This window comes from Carassius carassius, chromosome 34 (assembly GCF_963082965.1).
Source record: "Carassius carassius chromosome 34, fCarCar2.1, whole genome shotgun sequence".
NCBI classification, from domain to species: Eukaryota; Metazoa; Chordata; class Actinopteri; order Cypriniformes; family Cyprinidae; genus Carassius; species Carassius carassius.
This window is the reverse complement of record NC_081788.1, coordinates 12,591,199-12,606,912: the sequence shown is the minus strand read 5'-3', so window position 1 is coordinate 12,606,912 and position 15,714 is coordinate 12,591,199. Positions and strand designations below refer to the sequence as shown.

At 40.4% G+C, this 15,714-nt stretch overlaps 1 protein-coding gene across 3 annotated transcripts in view; it reads left to right on the top strand.

The window, feature by feature from the left end:
• The first annotated feature begins 334 nt into the window (after window positions 1-334).
• The window catches only part of LOC132114417 (E1A-binding protein p400-like), a 29,613-nt gene continuing 14,233 nt past the window's right edge, over window positions 335-15,714 (top strand). For all 3 annotated transcript variants that reach the window (XM_059522503.1, XM_059522502.1, XM_059522501.1), the window contains exons 1-23: window positions 335-522; window positions 2,391-3,733; window positions 4,240-4,347; window positions 4,530-4,614; window positions 4,963-5,082; window positions 7,159-7,532; window positions 8,915-9,220; window positions 9,328-9,513; window positions 9,714-9,854; window positions 10,443-10,521; window positions 10,615-10,673; window positions 10,777-10,834; window positions 10,913-11,002; window positions 11,227-11,340; window positions 11,482-11,669; window positions 11,802-11,979; window positions 12,105-12,241; window positions 12,437-12,606; window positions 13,135-13,309; window positions 13,426-13,562; window positions 14,062-14,248; window positions 14,336-14,505; window positions 14,937-15,127. In XM_059522503.1, the coding sequence (XP_059378486.1) occupies window positions 2,423-3,733; window positions 4,240-4,347; window positions 4,530-4,614; window positions 4,963-5,082; window positions 7,159-7,532; window positions 8,915-9,220; window positions 9,328-9,513; window positions 9,714-9,854; window positions 10,443-10,521; window positions 10,615-10,673; window positions 10,777-10,834; window positions 10,913-11,002; window positions 11,227-11,340; window positions 11,482-11,669; window positions 11,802-11,979; window positions 12,105-12,241; window positions 12,437-12,606; window positions 13,135-13,309; window positions 13,426-13,562; window positions 14,062-14,248; window positions 14,336-14,505; window positions 14,937-15,127 (4,564 nt within the window). In that variant the 5' untranslated portion in view covers window positions 335-522; window positions 2,391-2,422. The remainder of the gene's footprint in view (window positions 523-2,390; window positions 3,734-4,239; window positions 4,348-4,529; window positions 4,615-4,962; window positions 5,083-7,158; window positions 7,533-8,914; window positions 9,221-9,327; window positions 9,514-9,713; window positions 9,855-10,442; window positions 10,522-10,614; window positions 10,674-10,776; window positions 10,835-10,912; window positions 11,003-11,226; window positions 11,341-11,481; window positions 11,670-11,801; window positions 11,980-12,104; window positions 12,242-12,436; window positions 12,607-13,134; window positions 13,310-13,425; window positions 13,563-14,061; window positions 14,249-14,335; window positions 14,506-14,936; window positions 15,128-15,714) is intronic.

Here is a 15,714-nt window from a genome sequence, read left to right as displayed (position 1 = left end):
ATATGTAAAATCTTGTCTGTAAACTAGATGAGTTGTGGGTTCTCGAAATTAAGAAAATAATATTTCCTGGTAAATTATGCAGGAAATGTTAAAATAATTTTATGTTGCCAAGTTTTAAAAAAACGTGTGTTTTAGGGTTCATTCATATGGTTAAAGATGTACATAATTTCTACTAATTTATAACGCGCTTAGTAGATCGTGCAGCAGAGGAAGGGAAGCTAAACCTACAGTAGGCCCGCCCTCAAACACACGTCACGCTTTCTTCTGTGACGAGATAGGGCAAAGAGCCCGTCAGTCAAGGAAGCGTCATGCTGTGAGTCGAGTGTTTCCGGGTATTCGGAGAAGAAAGAAAAAAAAAATCAATCTATCGCCATGTTTCACACAGATATATCTGTCAAACGCTTATAACAGCTTTATTGGACTTTTGTGTCCGTGAGATTGGAAACACGCATGTGTGTTGTCACTTAGATTCTGAAGATAGCGCTGAAGTGGATGTTCGGAGCGCAGGACGGTGATTTTACAGTAAGTGGCGCGTGTTGATGTTTGTGTTTAGCAGACGAGCTAATGCTCCGCGAGCGGAAACTCAAACATTCTGCTCCGCGTGCTCTACTCCACTGCACACACTCAAAGAACACACACACACACACGGGTGTGTTAAACGTGTTCTCACTGGACAAGAGGAGCTAGGGCTTGATAAGCGGGTTTGTTAACTGTCACTGTGTCAGCCAGTCTTAAGAGCAGAGAGGGCTTTAACTAGCAGTAAACACAGTGTTGTCAATCCATCAGTGGGCTTTATTCCTTGCTAAAAATGTACCTATGTTAAATATATCCCCTCCCCATCATGATTTTCTGTGAGAGGTGGAATAGATGACAACCAATAGCTTATCGATACAGTATAAATTGTATTGAATGTTCAGGTCAAGTTAATTTTATTTGTATGGCTCTTTTTCAGTGTTCATTGTTTAATAATAATAATAAATCATGATGTTAATGTTTAATTTTCCATATCTTCATGTCTTGTAGTCGCATTTAAAAGATTTCTTCTGGCGATAATAGGTGCGACAATATAAACAATCAAGTTAATATTTGCTGTATGGTCAGTATATACAGTCGTGGCCAAAAGTTTTGAGAATTACATAAATATTAGTTTTCAAAAAGTTTGCTGCTAAACTGCTTGTAGATCTTTGTTTCAGTTGTTTCTGTGATGTACTGAAATATAATTACAAGCACTTCATACGTTTCAAAGGCTTTTATCGACAATTACATGACATTTATGCAGAGAGTCAGTATTTGCAGTGTTGGCCCTTCTTTTCAGGACCTCTGCAATTCGACTGGGCATGCTCTCAATCAACTTCTGGGCCAAATCCTGACTGATAGCAACCCATTCTTTCATAATCACTTCTTGGAGTTTGTCAGAATTAGTGGGTTTTTGTTTATTTTTGTAAGCAGCAACTTTTCCAATTTCCAATACGTATGTAATTCTCAAAACTTTTGGCCACGACTGTATGTGTGTGTGTTTGTTTAAACCCTTGTCCTTATAATAAGTGTATTGTAAATCGCCTTGGATGAGTGATGGATTTAGTAGATGAAAGTAATTATTTTCAATGGCTGATACTGATATTTAGACATCTGGGTAGTCAATAATATATTTTTAAACAAATGTGTTGAATAAAAAAGAAAAAGGAAAATGTTTACTATCTACTAATAAGGTTGTTTGTAGATATATAGGTAATAACACTTCAGTTTATTACAAGATCATTATATGAGGATGAAAATCTTAGAATGACCAATTATAGAGATTAAATAGAGAGATAGTTCTCCCAAAATTGTATTCTGTCATTACTCCCCTATCATGTCTTATGTTGTTCAAAAACTTTTTGGACTTTTTGTGGTCGAAATACAGTTCCACCAAACCTTTCATCCATTAAAAACTTCATAAAGACATTGTACAGGTAATCCATATGAATCTGAAGAAACACAATCACTTTCTGATGAACATATCTACTTACTGCTTTTATTCACATATAAACATTGATCAGAGTACATCAAAAATGGTAAACAGAAGCTCAAACATGCTTGCATTGACGTAAGAACAAAGTTAGCACATTTGAGCTACTGTTTACCATATTTAAAGAACGTTTTGGAGCAAATGCTTTCATTGGAGGGACAGAGAGGGTTATTCAGGTTTGGAATTACACAAGGGTAGGTAAATGATGATAGAATTTTCATTTTGCGTGAACTATTCCTTTAACTGGCCTGAGCAATATATTGGTCTGTCTCTGCAAATTGTTAATGACTTTTTCCATTGAGATTTAGTATAAAGTTATATATCTTTATCCAACCGAAATACATTTGTATGGTAGAAACATTGCACTATTGTCTCCCCACAGAGTGTCTTTTAATACAATTGAAGTGGCACGCAATGCACCATGGAGGAGGCCCACCAAATATGCAGAGGAACCTTCAGAGATCCAAGTCCTTCACTGGATCTGAGGCAGAAGAACAGCAGCAGCAGCATGCCCTGCCGGTTACACAGCAACAGTCTGCAAATGCTGCTCACCCCCAGTCACCGGTGACATCTTTTGCTCCGTCCGCCAGTCCCTCTGCACCACAGTCTCCCAATTATCAAATCATTATGAGTCGGAGTCCGGTCACAGGCCAGAACATGAACATCACTTTACAGAACGTGGGACCAATGGTTTCTGGGAACCAGCAAATCACCCTCACCCCTCTTCCTCTCCAGAGCCCAACATCCCCTGGCTTTCAGCACCAGCCTCAGCAGTGGAGGTTCGAGTCTGGGTCTTCGTCTTACGTGGTGACATCACCCTTGCCCCAGACCATCCAGCCTCAAAGTCCGACCCAGCACAGTCCAGTTCCTATACAGGCTGTGCCCAGGCCGAACGCTCCTGGGTCGGCTCTGGGAGTGTGCGCTCAAAGCCCGACGAGGTTTGTGGAGGCAGGGATAATGGTTAGGCAAATCAACTTGGGCAGCCCACCTGGAAGTAGTCATTTTGTGTACCAGGATGGAACAGGATTGGCTCAGCTGGCTCCAACAACAGCTGGAGCCGTTCAGCTAACCTCACCTGGAACACAAGGGGCTGTCAGAGAAAGACGCCTGTCCCAGCCACACTCTCAAACTGGGGGCACCATTCACCATTTGGGGCCGCAGAGCCCTGTTGCGGCAGGGGCTGCTCTCCCCACATTGGGCAGCCCTGGGCACATCACCACCTCCAATCTGCCTCCTCAGATCAGTAGCATCATCCAAGGCCAGTTAGCGCGTCCCATGATTTTTGAGAAGACGGGGCAAGGCGTTGTGGCTGGTGTGGCGGCCCCAGCGTCTGCCTCTTATGGGGTCCCATCTGCAATCCCTCCATCCAGCCCATCCAGGAGCAACCCTCCCCAGGGCCTCGCCAATCAGTCCCTCACCCCCACCAGCATGAAGAAGATGCAGTCGAAGAAGCTGGAGGAGATTGCACCCTCAAATCCAGAAGTAGCACAGTTGAGGAAGCAGTGTCTGGAGCATCATGCAAAGAAGATGGAGAGTCTGAAGGATGTGTTTAAGGAGTACCTGATTGAGCTCTTTTTCCTGCAGCATCTGCAAGGGAACATGATGGACTACCTTGCTTTTAAGAAAAAGCCTTGTGTGCCTCTTTTCACCTACCTGAGGCAAAATGATCTTGACCTTGAAGATGAAGAGGAGGAGGAAGAGCAGTCTGAGGTCATCAATGATGAGGTAAAAAAAAAAAATGCACTTGGCTCTTACCTACAATAAATTTTCAATGATGGCAAAGTTACATTTGCATGTCACACAATCCTTCTGAAATCAACAAATTTGCTGCTCAAGAAACATTTCCTATTATGGTTTTGCTGCTTCATATTGTTGTGGAAACTGTGATACATATTTTTGAGAATTTTTTTGGTAAAAATCTGTTTGAGGATTGATTGATGAATAGAAAGTTGAAAAGAAATATGAAATAATTCTTATGTAACTCTGCTGTCACTTTTGATCAATTTAATGCATTCTTTTTGAAGAAAATATTAATTTCTTTCAAATGTGAATATTCCTAAAATAGTCATAGAAATGAATATATTTTAAATAAATGAATAGATCCAGATTCTAAAAATGATTTTCATGTGAACAACAAAACAACTTTTCTTGGTCTCTTTTTCATTTGGAAATATCAAAATGTATTTTCTGTGGCTTTGTAGCTTTCATCTGTTTCTATGACAACCTCTCAGGTGAAAGTAGTGACTGGAAAGGATGGACAGACGGTGACTCCTGTTGCTATAGCTACACAACTCCCACCCAACGTGTCTGCAGCGTTCTCTGCTCCGCAGCAGTTCCAGGTGATGGAGGCTTCCTTACTAGGAACATGAAATTGTAACATTCAGTATGATAGTGCTTTCATTATGTGTTTTGACAGAATTGTGACTTTAGACGTAATCGCAAGATTTTAGTTAAGGCGAACGGTACAGTTTGTGCTCTGTGTGAATGAGATTCTCACTTTGGTTTGTTTTCGGTCTCATAGACCCATGCCGGGGTGACAGGTGGCAGCATCTCGAACCCTGTGGACATGGAAACTTTCAAACGGCAGCAGGCCATGGCACAAGCAGGTAGGGCGACGGCGACAAAGGGCAAAGGTGGAAGCCTGTTTGGTTTTCAGTTGTTTCTTTATTCCCCCTTTTTGTTTTCTACTTTTCCGTTTGCTGTTCTTCCTTTTTTTTTCTCTCTTCTTCCAATTCGCTTCTGCTTACTCAGTATCCAGCATCTCTTCCCAGCTCTGTGTTTGAATCCTGTAATCCAGAAAAGGGGGAGCGGAGCTTCCCAAAAGCTACCTGCTGGTGTGCAAACATCATTGCCATGTGCCAAGTGTTTTCTCTCCTTCTTTTGGTTTTTCCTGTTCTATATCTCATTTTCTGGGAGGGAGGCGTTTTGAGGGTATTGTGTGTTTTGCATCCCAGATCAGGCTAAGAGGTCCCGGATGGAAGTGGGTCGGCATGGGATGATATTCCAGCACCCCGCTGTAACTCCTTTAGGATCTCCCGGCGTTCCCCTCCAGCAGCTCATGCCGACAGCGCAAGGTAGGAGCGCCGCTGCGTCTCGGGACAGATCCGCTCTTGTGACTGTTATTCAGTGCTGCTGGAGGTCAGGGTTCATTCCAGAGTACCCAAAGTTGATCCCACCTTTTTTCCAAGCATCATCTACCAGTTGTGATCCACTTATTGGGACTCCATTCAGACTTAGCCCTCATTTAAAATCTTTCTCAAACCATCAGAGGGACAGCTGGGCAGAAGATACAGCTGAAGATCAAATTGGAAGACATCACATCTTTTTCATTTATGATTTGCCCATTATTTCCTTGAGCCATTCACCTCATCCGTTTACGTTCTTCTTTGCCATAATGGCATCTCTGATTCCATCCCGGGCTCATCGGATGATGCACCCCAAACTGTCTACTGGGATGTCCTGTTTCACATAGAAGTGTTTTGTGTTTAGTTCTGCTGTTTTATAGTTAACATCTCCTCTCCTGATCCTGCAGAGCTCCTCCTTCGCTTCCCTAAATTTACTGTATTTCAAACTTGGAATCTAAATGCATTTTCAGTCTTGGTTCCCTTCATGTAGCAAGTTATTTTAGTTTCTTCTCGTTTTTTTCATCACCATATTTTCAGTTCCCATCTACATCTTCGGTTTCTAGAACATTCCTTCATGACCTGATGGTGAGGAGCTAAAAGTGGCGCTCGGGAAAGGTCTTACAAACAAGCAGGTTAACCTTAAAAAACCTTCGGAGTTGAGACATAATTGATGTAGTTGTTAATTTAGCTCATGATAAAATGCTAAAAGAGGGAGATTCTTAGTGTTTACAGCTGGGCTTTACCTTCTTCTGTGCTAAACTTCCCTTGTCATTCCTCTGCTGTACCCTCTGCTTTGCTGTTGTGTGGCTCCAGTATTCACTCCAGACATGATCTGCTTCATGCATGTTCATGAAGTGTGTTAGTGCTTCAGTCGTGTCCATTACCTTTCTGTGCACTTTTTTTCTTTTTAGTTCTTCTCCTGTTTTTGTTTTATTTTGTTTCCTTGATTTTTATTTTTCATTTTATATTTAGACTTTTCCACTTATGAATAGTTCAATGGTAATGCATGATTGATTGTTTTTCATAGTAGTATTCTTAAGCATTGAACGAAATATTTTGATTTTCACATTTACGAGTTCTAATTTTCATTCATTAGAACGTGTAAATCTTCCTTGATTTTTGTTATGTAATCATTGTGACATGAACAGTATTTTTCATTAATGTTCCCTTTTCTCCAGCATTGTGTAACACATTGCTGGTGATCCATAACATCATACCCATGAAATCAAAAGAAGTTTAGTTGAAAAATACAAATGGGTAAAATCATGTCTGAGTTTTATTGCACCCTAAAATCATAATAGATTTCTAGAACCATAAAATCTTAAGCGATGCAAAACTAATTTCATGACAGTGAAACATCTTAATTACAGTACTGTATTGTAGTGATTTATTTAAATTCTGTGATTAGTTTTTTTTTTTTTTTTTTTTTTTATAAATCAACAAGTTGCAGGCAGTTTAAAATTTTTACATCAACAAAAAATGTGTAAATATTGTCAAATGTTAAAATGAAAATTACATTATTATGTCAATGTTTTTATTTAATAATTATAAATGGATCATAAATATTATCAAACATTAAGGAAATGTGAATTGGAGTGAAATGTAATATAATAATCCAGTTAAATTAATAATTAATAATAATACTAATCTTTGTATTTTTCAAGTATAATTTCATATTTCTAATGTGCAGGTGAACGATGACTCAGACATGTTCTTTTCACTTTATATTTAAAAACAATTAAAATGACTTTAGGTATCAAGTGTTATATAAAGTGTCAAAAACAACATTTTAAACTTTCAGTATGGGCTTTCGAGGTGTTTATAAAGAAATATTTGCAAAAAAACATGTGCAGAGAACGCTGTAATTTTGTCAGTAAACAGACATGAGCTAAAACAAAATATCGTTTTTCCAATTCTTCACTTTCTCCTTCTGTGGAACTCTTCCTTGCCCTCCATATCCCTCTATCTTTGTCTCTTCTGTTTCCTCTCTCTGCTTTGTTTCCTTCATCTTGCCCCTCATAACAGGAGGCATGCCCCCGACCCCACAAACAGTCCAGATTGGTGGGCAGAAACAGAATCAGCAGCAGTACGACCCGTCCAAAGGTCCCCCTGTCCAGAACGCCGCCAGTCTTCACACACCACCCCCACAGCTTCCAGGCCGCCTCCCCCAGGGCGGGCTCTCTATGGCTGGCCTGCCTCTCTCCCTGTCCCAGGGCCAGGCCATGCTGGTGGACCAGCAGACTCCGGTGGCTGGTGGTCAGCTCCAGGTGAAGGTACAGGTTGCTGGGGCCGTGCTGGCTCCAGTCAACCCACATGCGCAGCTGCAGGCACAGCTTCAGCAGATGCAGTCAGGGCTCCACCTACAGATGCAGCAGTCGGTCATGCAGCCTGGACAGGCAGTGAGTATGCTGAAAGGCATTTAGGCACACAGAAACCTCACTGACCACATTGAAAAGTTTTCTGCTTGGTTTAAAAAAGCTAGTTCTGCTTATGATGGTAGTAATAAAAGTTTCTGATTGCCACTCTAGATTTTGGTCTGTCTCCCTTTGGAGAATGAAAACACTTTATATACAGTTTCAATAAACACTGGGAAATATAGGTGAAGTAATTGGTATGTACAGTAAAACTATAAAATCTCAAATAAAGCGTGTTTTCCATGTTTCACTAAATTAAATAGAAGGAAAAAATAATTTACCAAAACTGTCACAGTGAAAATGCAAATGAACAATTGGACAAGACTTGAACCAAATGGAACATTCAGCATATTTTCTCTTTGAATTGGCTAGTTTTTTTTTTTGTCTTCTTTCACCAAGAAAATGTAAAACATTTTATTGTTGTGACGTTATATTTTAGACAGAGAGTTTATTATATGTAAAATACAGTAAAAATATAAAATTTTTACTTTTTCAGAGCTGTGGCTTTAATTCCTTTAGAAACAATTATGTTACCAGCTCCTTGTTGAGAAAGATAATGTAGCTCTTGAGCAGTTAAGCTATTTTATTGATAAAATTGCGGGTCAGGGCTAAGTAGAATGTCTGTGTGTGCATGCAGCGTAATCTGTGTGTGACTAAACGTGTGTGTGTGAGCGATACAGTGAAGACAGTGCATTAGTTTAGAACTCTTCTAGTTGTAATTTTTTTTTAAGCAATATAAAGATGATTTTTTATATATATATATATATATATAAGTATGAGTACATTACCATATACATTTATGAGAATGAGTAAATGTTTAATTTATGGGCTTAAAAACAAAATGCAAACAATCAGAATAGCTGGTGGGGAGTGCCCAATGTAAACATTAAACATATGCCATTACCTATATTGCCCTTCATATCGCAGAGGTCAGCTGCCTGCTCTGCCAATAGTTAGCAACAGCCCTATAGTATGCCGTGTTTAATAAACAAATTTAGTTTTACTGAGGTGAAATGTAGTGCAGTCCTGTATAGTATTGTGACTTTGCTGGTGATACACAGCCCTACCAACTGGGCAGTTTGAAAAATGAATCAATCTCTTAAGCCATTTGTGCTGCTGATGTTTTAATCAGATAAATTAAAACCTCTGCTGCATAGAAATAATCATACAATTTTTCTGATGAGACCATCTTAATAGGCCAATAGAAAGTGCAGTAAACTCATCACAATATAAAATTTTTATATCAACACCAAAATCATTGACTATATCATGATTGTTCAATATTTAGCATAGCCCTACTTACAAAAGATTTTGTTACAGTTCATATTCTCTCTCTCTCTCTCTCTCTCTCTATCACCCTTTTTTAGACTGTGGCACTTGTGCGTCCTGGATCAGATTCCTCCCAACCTGCCCAGCGTTTGATGTGCAACTCTCTCTCCAACCCTGCCATGTCTCCTGCTCCTCTAACATCCCCGTCCTCTCTCCCCTCCCCACACCCTTCTGCCCCGGTCCGCACCCCCAGCACTGGCCCCAGCCTCTCTCCTGCCGCCCAGTCCAAACTCGCTGCCACGAATGGCACCACCGGGCTGAAAATATCCAGTCTGGGTCAGAGTCCAGTTGGGCAAAACTCACAAGAATGCTCTCAGGACAAGCAAGCAGAGCAAGCCAAGCTGGTGAGAATTCGCAGAAGAAGATCTTTTTTAGTATGCATTAAAGTAGCACATTTTGTAGTATGTGCTGCCTATGATGTCTGACAAGAGATTGTAACTTGTCTTTGTAGGAGAGTCATGTGCACCAGCGCATTGCAGAGCTCCGTAAAGAAGGGCAGTGGTCAGCTAGCCGCTTACCCAAGCTGCAGGAGACCTGCAGGCCCAAATCCCTGTGGGACTACCTGCTGGAGGAGATGCAGTGGATGGCTGCTGACTTTGCCCAGGAAAGGCGCTGGAAGATGGCTGCTGCCAAGAAGGTGAGAAGAAACGCACTCAGTCTGTGATGATAGAAAGTTCTCAGGCAGTATTTACACAGCCGGTTGTGTGTTTATCTGATGTAGAGGTCAGCTGGAACCTCATTATATTTGGCCACATGTTCTAGTGCCAGTGACCATTCATTATAGAGCAGGCTAAAATTCACCTTTGATTCTCTAAACTTTGATCTCTCTCTCTTTAGCTTGTGCGCACATGTGCACGTTACCATGTTGAACAGAAGACCACGGAAGAACGTGAGAAGCGGGAAGAGGAGATGAGGCTGCGGCAGATTGCCAGCACTATCGCCTGTGGGGTTGACTCTTTCTGGTCAAATATTGAACAGGTACATTTACACATACAATTTATACTAGTGTTAATTTAGTATCATAATAGTTTTTATTAATATTTTCATTTCATTTTATTTCAGTTTGGGTCATTTTAGTACTTCAACTTAAACTAATTTTGTTTCAGTTAGTCGCCAAGACAGATTTTTTTTATTTTTTTCTGTCATTTGTACGTTTTTTTAAATTATTATTATTATTTATTATTTGTTTGTTTAAATTTTTATTTTGCTTTGTTTTAGTTAACAAAAACTAACTTTAGTTTTAGTTAACAATAACAACACAGACTTATACTTTAGTATTGGAACCAAATTGAGAAATAAAAGTTAAAATAATATGAATAAGAATAATAAAATCAAGGAATTGTTTTGTGCGGGTCTTAACATGTTCAGCAACCTCAGAAGCATTCACCTGTGTTTGAGTTCATTGCCTTTCACTCGGTGTGGGTCAGATACAGAATAATGCATTGTATTTAGTATTATTATTCACATTTATACAGAAATTCTAACTGTGATCAATGCTATTCCACTGTATGTCAAGGTTTGTATTAGTTCCTCATAAAGAGCGTTTTTTTCTCTGTCTTACCACAGGTTGTGGAAATCAAGCTGCGTTTTGAGATCTATGACAAACGACAAAAAGTTCTTAACTTGCAGAAGGCTGCGAGTAAAGGTGAGATTAAGTAATGTTATCTGACATGTCTTAACTGAATGTTCAGACGTTGTCAGAGATTATTAATTCAGAAGAGACTTTGTTTTGCAACAGGCCAGTGTGCTAAAGTGACCCAGTCATCTGGACAGAAGTCAGATAAAGAGAGTAAAGGGGTAAGATCTTCTCCATGAGTTCTCCGAGATCCAGCCTCATTACTGCTTCTCTCATCCTCTCATTGTTCTTGACAATTTTTCTTCTCTTTTTTTCCCCTTACAGCAGGACACTGGCCCATCCCGAAAGAGAAAGTCGAGCACCTCTCTTTCTGATGTAGAGGGTACATATTATATTTAAACATAGTTGCCTTACCCTTCTCTGTGTGCATGCTGTTGATTGCTCCATTGTTGTTTTGCAGTTGAAGATGAGGAAAGTACAATAGAGGAGCAGGAGGCGATGGAGGTGGCAGCTGATCAGAAAGCAGAGCTGGCCGAATTAACAAAAGAAGGTACGTTTTACATGTTAAACTTATGGGCATGTCTTTAAACAGTAATACATTTTTTGTTATCCTCCTCAATATTTTGGAAATATATCAGACTATGAAGGAGCATAGAGTGTTGCATGTTTAGACATAGACTGAAATTTGTAATACTGATTCTTAAATTTTAGTTATCAGCCATTGAAAACTCATATGGCACAGCCACTGCTAGAAACTGTGTCTTTGTCTTGTAGCTGAAGTGCCATTGGATGATCTGGTGAAGCAGTACGCTGGTGCTTACGCAGAGGGCTTCGAGTGGCCGCAGCCTTCCAGCCAGAGCGAAGATGAAGACCGAGAGGAAGCTGATGGTTTGTGTACATCTACTGCTTAAGAACTAACTTTAGAGCCCCAAAAAATCCCTGAAATACAAAAGAATTCAAATAAATTAATACTTTTGACAGTATATTGATTTGATGATACAGTAACCGTTTGTGCTCTTCTCTGTTCAGACAAGCATTCTCCGTTGGCCAGTCCACATGATGCAGTGCTGATAGAGTCTTTGCTGAGCATGGATCAGTACCGTGGGGCTGAGCGGAAGGCTTTTGGCCCTGATGGGAAACCCACAAAAGATATCGCTGAGGTTGCTGCAGCAACGGACCTGATTCTCCCCAAAGGCAGCGCCAGGACCACTCTAACTGTGAGTCATTTACGCTCTTACTCACAGGGACTGTTTAAAACATGAAGATTTAAGATTCAGTTGAGCAGTTGTTTAACTCAAAGTGGTCTCCGTGTCTGATTGTCTTATGACTCATGAACCGTTTCCCTTCAGAGTCGTTCCTCTCCTCCTGCTCTGCTGCATGGCTCTCTGAGAGAGTACCAGCAGGTCGGGGTGGAGTGGCTCTCAAGCCTCCACCGCAAAAACCTTAACGGCATCCTGGCAGATGAAACTGGCCTTGGCAAAACTGTACAGACTGTGGCTTATTTTGCTCACCTTGCCTGCAACCAGGGTACCACCAACAACCACATTTGCCACCTTTGTAGAAATTATAATATCTGGTTTTCTTAAATTATTTGTTTGTTGTATTTTTAAGAATGAAATCCAACACATTCTGCTGTCTTGTGGTTGCTGCAGGTATCTGGGGACCACATTTAGTGGTGGTGAGGACCTGTAAGCTGCTGAACTGGGAGATGGAGTTCAAACGCTGGTGTCCTGGACTGAAGATACTCCTGTACCTTGGCAGCAGGAGGCAGCGCAGACACAAGAGATCGGTATGAACCAGAGAAAGCTATGTACTCTCTCATACTGCCACTGTCTATCCACCCCTGTTCCTGTGGCCAAGCTTTTTTTTTTTTTTCATATCAGTTTGTAGGCCATCGAGATCCTTGATGATTGAGTGGGCACATTTTTCCATGTTTTTTTTTGTCTGTTCTCACTTTCCCGGTTAATTTGTGTAATGTTTGCAGCGGTGGTGTGAGCCCAACAGCTTCCACGTGTGTGTGACTTCATACAAGCTCCTGCTGAAAGATCAGTCTCACTTCCTGAGGAGGCGCTGGAGGCACCTGGTGCTAGACGAGGTGCAGCTCATCAAAAACATGACGCAGAAACACTGGGAGACCATCTTCAACTTAAAAAGGTAAGGAACAATGCAGCTGGTTTCTTTACAGCAGAAGTACTCCAGTTCAGAGGCCCAGCGGCCACATTTAAACCACATAAAATGCAAAGGACCACAAAATACAATTTGCATCATAAGACTAAGACAATATTGGTGAATATTGATTTGGAAATGCAGTTTATTACTTATCTAAGTCTTGTTTTTCCTTGCCCTGTTAGAAAATAATACTGAACGTAAAAATAAAATAAATCTGGAAAAATAAAGTGGATTAACAGTTTTTGCTATATTCATGAAAACAGAGTATTAAACAAACTGGAGTAGGTTTCATAGTGACGTCACTTGCAGCTGCACGCTCATTGTGATGGCAGAAAAAACACTGGTAACAGGTGAAATCCATGGAATAAGAGAAAAAAATTGTAGATTGATCTTTTGCAACAGCTGTTTACTAGGGATGCACAAAATATTAATACCATTGAAGTTACTTTGTGTGTATTAATGTATTTCAATTGCTGTTTAATATGAATCTTTTCATGTGCATCTTCTCAACAGTCAGCAGAGGATCCTCTTAATCAACACACCTCTGCAGAACACTCTGAAAGAGTTATGGACCATGATCCACTTCCTCCTGCCTGGAATCACTCACCCATACCTCAACTTCCCCATCAAACCCGGCACTGATCAGAACCAGGACTACTGCCACAAACTGGTCATCAGACTGCACAGGGTGAGGCGTGCTGGGAGGTGTTTCTGGTGACTTTCACCACAGAATCTTGCTCTTTTGGTTAAAGACCTTGCCCGAGCACCAAAATCATAGTTTTGTTTTCCTCCTGTCTGCTGTAGGTGATTCAGCCCTTCATCCTGCGCCGTTCCAAGAGAGACGTGGAGAAGCAAATGCCTAAGAAGTATGAGCACATTCTCAAGTGTCGTCTGTCCAAGAGGCAAAAAAGCATGTATGAGGACATCCTCATCCAGCCCAGGTCAGCACAGAACACGCTCAGCTAAATGCAATCTTAAAGAGGACATAACACACACACACACAGCTTCTGCAAATCTCATGTTAAACTTAAGTACCTATATAGTAGTATTGCATCACTCATATCTCTTAAGAGTCTTTAGTTTGATCAAATTTAGAAAAGAAAGTTGTTTGCATTACATGCACTCGCCGATTGGCAATAAAACACAGAAATTTGATGCAGTTTTATTTACCATCTGCGATTCCAGCTCATGACTGGTATCTTTTATCGCTGGAACCTCCCAAGACATCATGAACTTTCACCTGAAGGAGTGTACCTGGCACAGAAATACTCTGTCATATGTCTAACTCCTTTTTTTTTTAAACCTGGCCTGTTAAGCATGAGAATCCAACTCTTTAACAGTGTAAAAAAATTCTCTGAATGTATGAAATGGCATTAGAACCCACCTTAAAAAACAGTTCATCTGTTTTGAGTGGTATTTTGCTTTTCTGCTGCCCTCAAGTGCACAGGAAGCACTGAAGACAGGACATTTTGTCAGAGTCCTGGAGGTTCTTATGCAGCTGCAGAAGATCTGCAACCATCCAGACCTGATCCAGCCCAGAGACACACACAACTCGTATATATGTCAACCACTGCAGTACAACACCCCATCGTTACTGCTCACAGCCCTGCAGCTGGACCAGTGGAAGGTAAGGAAGAGAAATAAACACTTGGAATGTGGAATATAGAATAAAAATATTTGTTGAATGATGGGCTGTTTTATTTTTATTTTCCAGACTGTAGATATGTCACTGTTTGACTTGATCAGTAATGAGGGAAAACTGACCCGTTACGAGGCTGAGGAGGCTCTGCCAAAACTCAGAATGACCAAACAGCTGATCGAAGAGATCTACAGTGGGCACGACCCACCAGCCAGACCCAGACCATGCAAGATCAAACCCATGAGGTGCAGTCCATCTGTGCAGCCCTATCAGCTCTGAACACTAACCTATCATAGTCACACTGATTTCTGTAATTATATTAACAGGACATAATATCTTTAAATGAGACAGACCAATTAATATTACACTGAAAATACTGATGTTGATGCTCCTGTTTTTACACCAAAAATGGTCACTTCCTTCAGAATAACGCATAGAATTACATCCTTGTTGAATGAATAAACATGTTACAGATGTTTTTCTAGTAAATACAAATGCAAATGTTAAATGCTGTTTATTTCATGCTAAACATTAGTGTATCACCTCATTATAAAATTATTGGTATTTTTTTTTTTTATTTAACATTTTGTTGTTTTTATTTCATTATAATTTGGACATGTACAGCAGGATTGGGCCATATGAATTGATTCTGACTCTAGAATATTTGTAATTTCAGGTTGTTTCTGCCAGTGCAGTATGGGACTAAACCAGAGGGTCATCTGGTCCCCATGACTAGCAGCACCACTCAAGCCCCCCATGCCACTGCTGTGACTGCTGCCCCCACCACCACTACCAGCCCTGCTACTGCAGCTCCAGGCACACAGCCCAGAGGCAAAGCACCTCTTACCACAACCACTTCTGCACATGGTAAGACCCCTTCTTCTGTAACTTCTTACACAAACCTGTTCCCACACTTAGACCCAGAACTGTTTCACAATCTGCAAGTTTTTGTGAAGTGGCATGATATTTTTGTAGTTGCTTTTTGGTGTAGATGTTGTGCTTATTTTCTAAAATGATGCTCACATCAATACTTTTGTTTGTGTGTATATAGTTTTTTTTTTTTGCCATCTTACTAAAAGGTGACGTCTGCAATACGTTATCTTTAGCCAGCTTATTGTACATTAACTACTATAAACATGCCATTAATGGGTTTATCTCTCCCAAAGGTGTAAACATTGAGCCTCCCAGGCACCATCAAACACATTTTGAGATCCATCAATCTCTTTCTAACTAAATCTGCAGTGAGTGTTTGGGTTTCAGTTGAGACACCAGACTTATTGTAACTAATACAAAACTTCCATTTCAAATAATACATAAATCTGTTTGAATGCTGCCTTTTAGCAAATGACAATAATATAATTTCCATATATTTTTTATGCTTTCTGAGGGTTCACTGGAATCCCGAACCCCATAATTTTCATTTTTGGGTGAACTATTTCTTTAAAGTCAACATT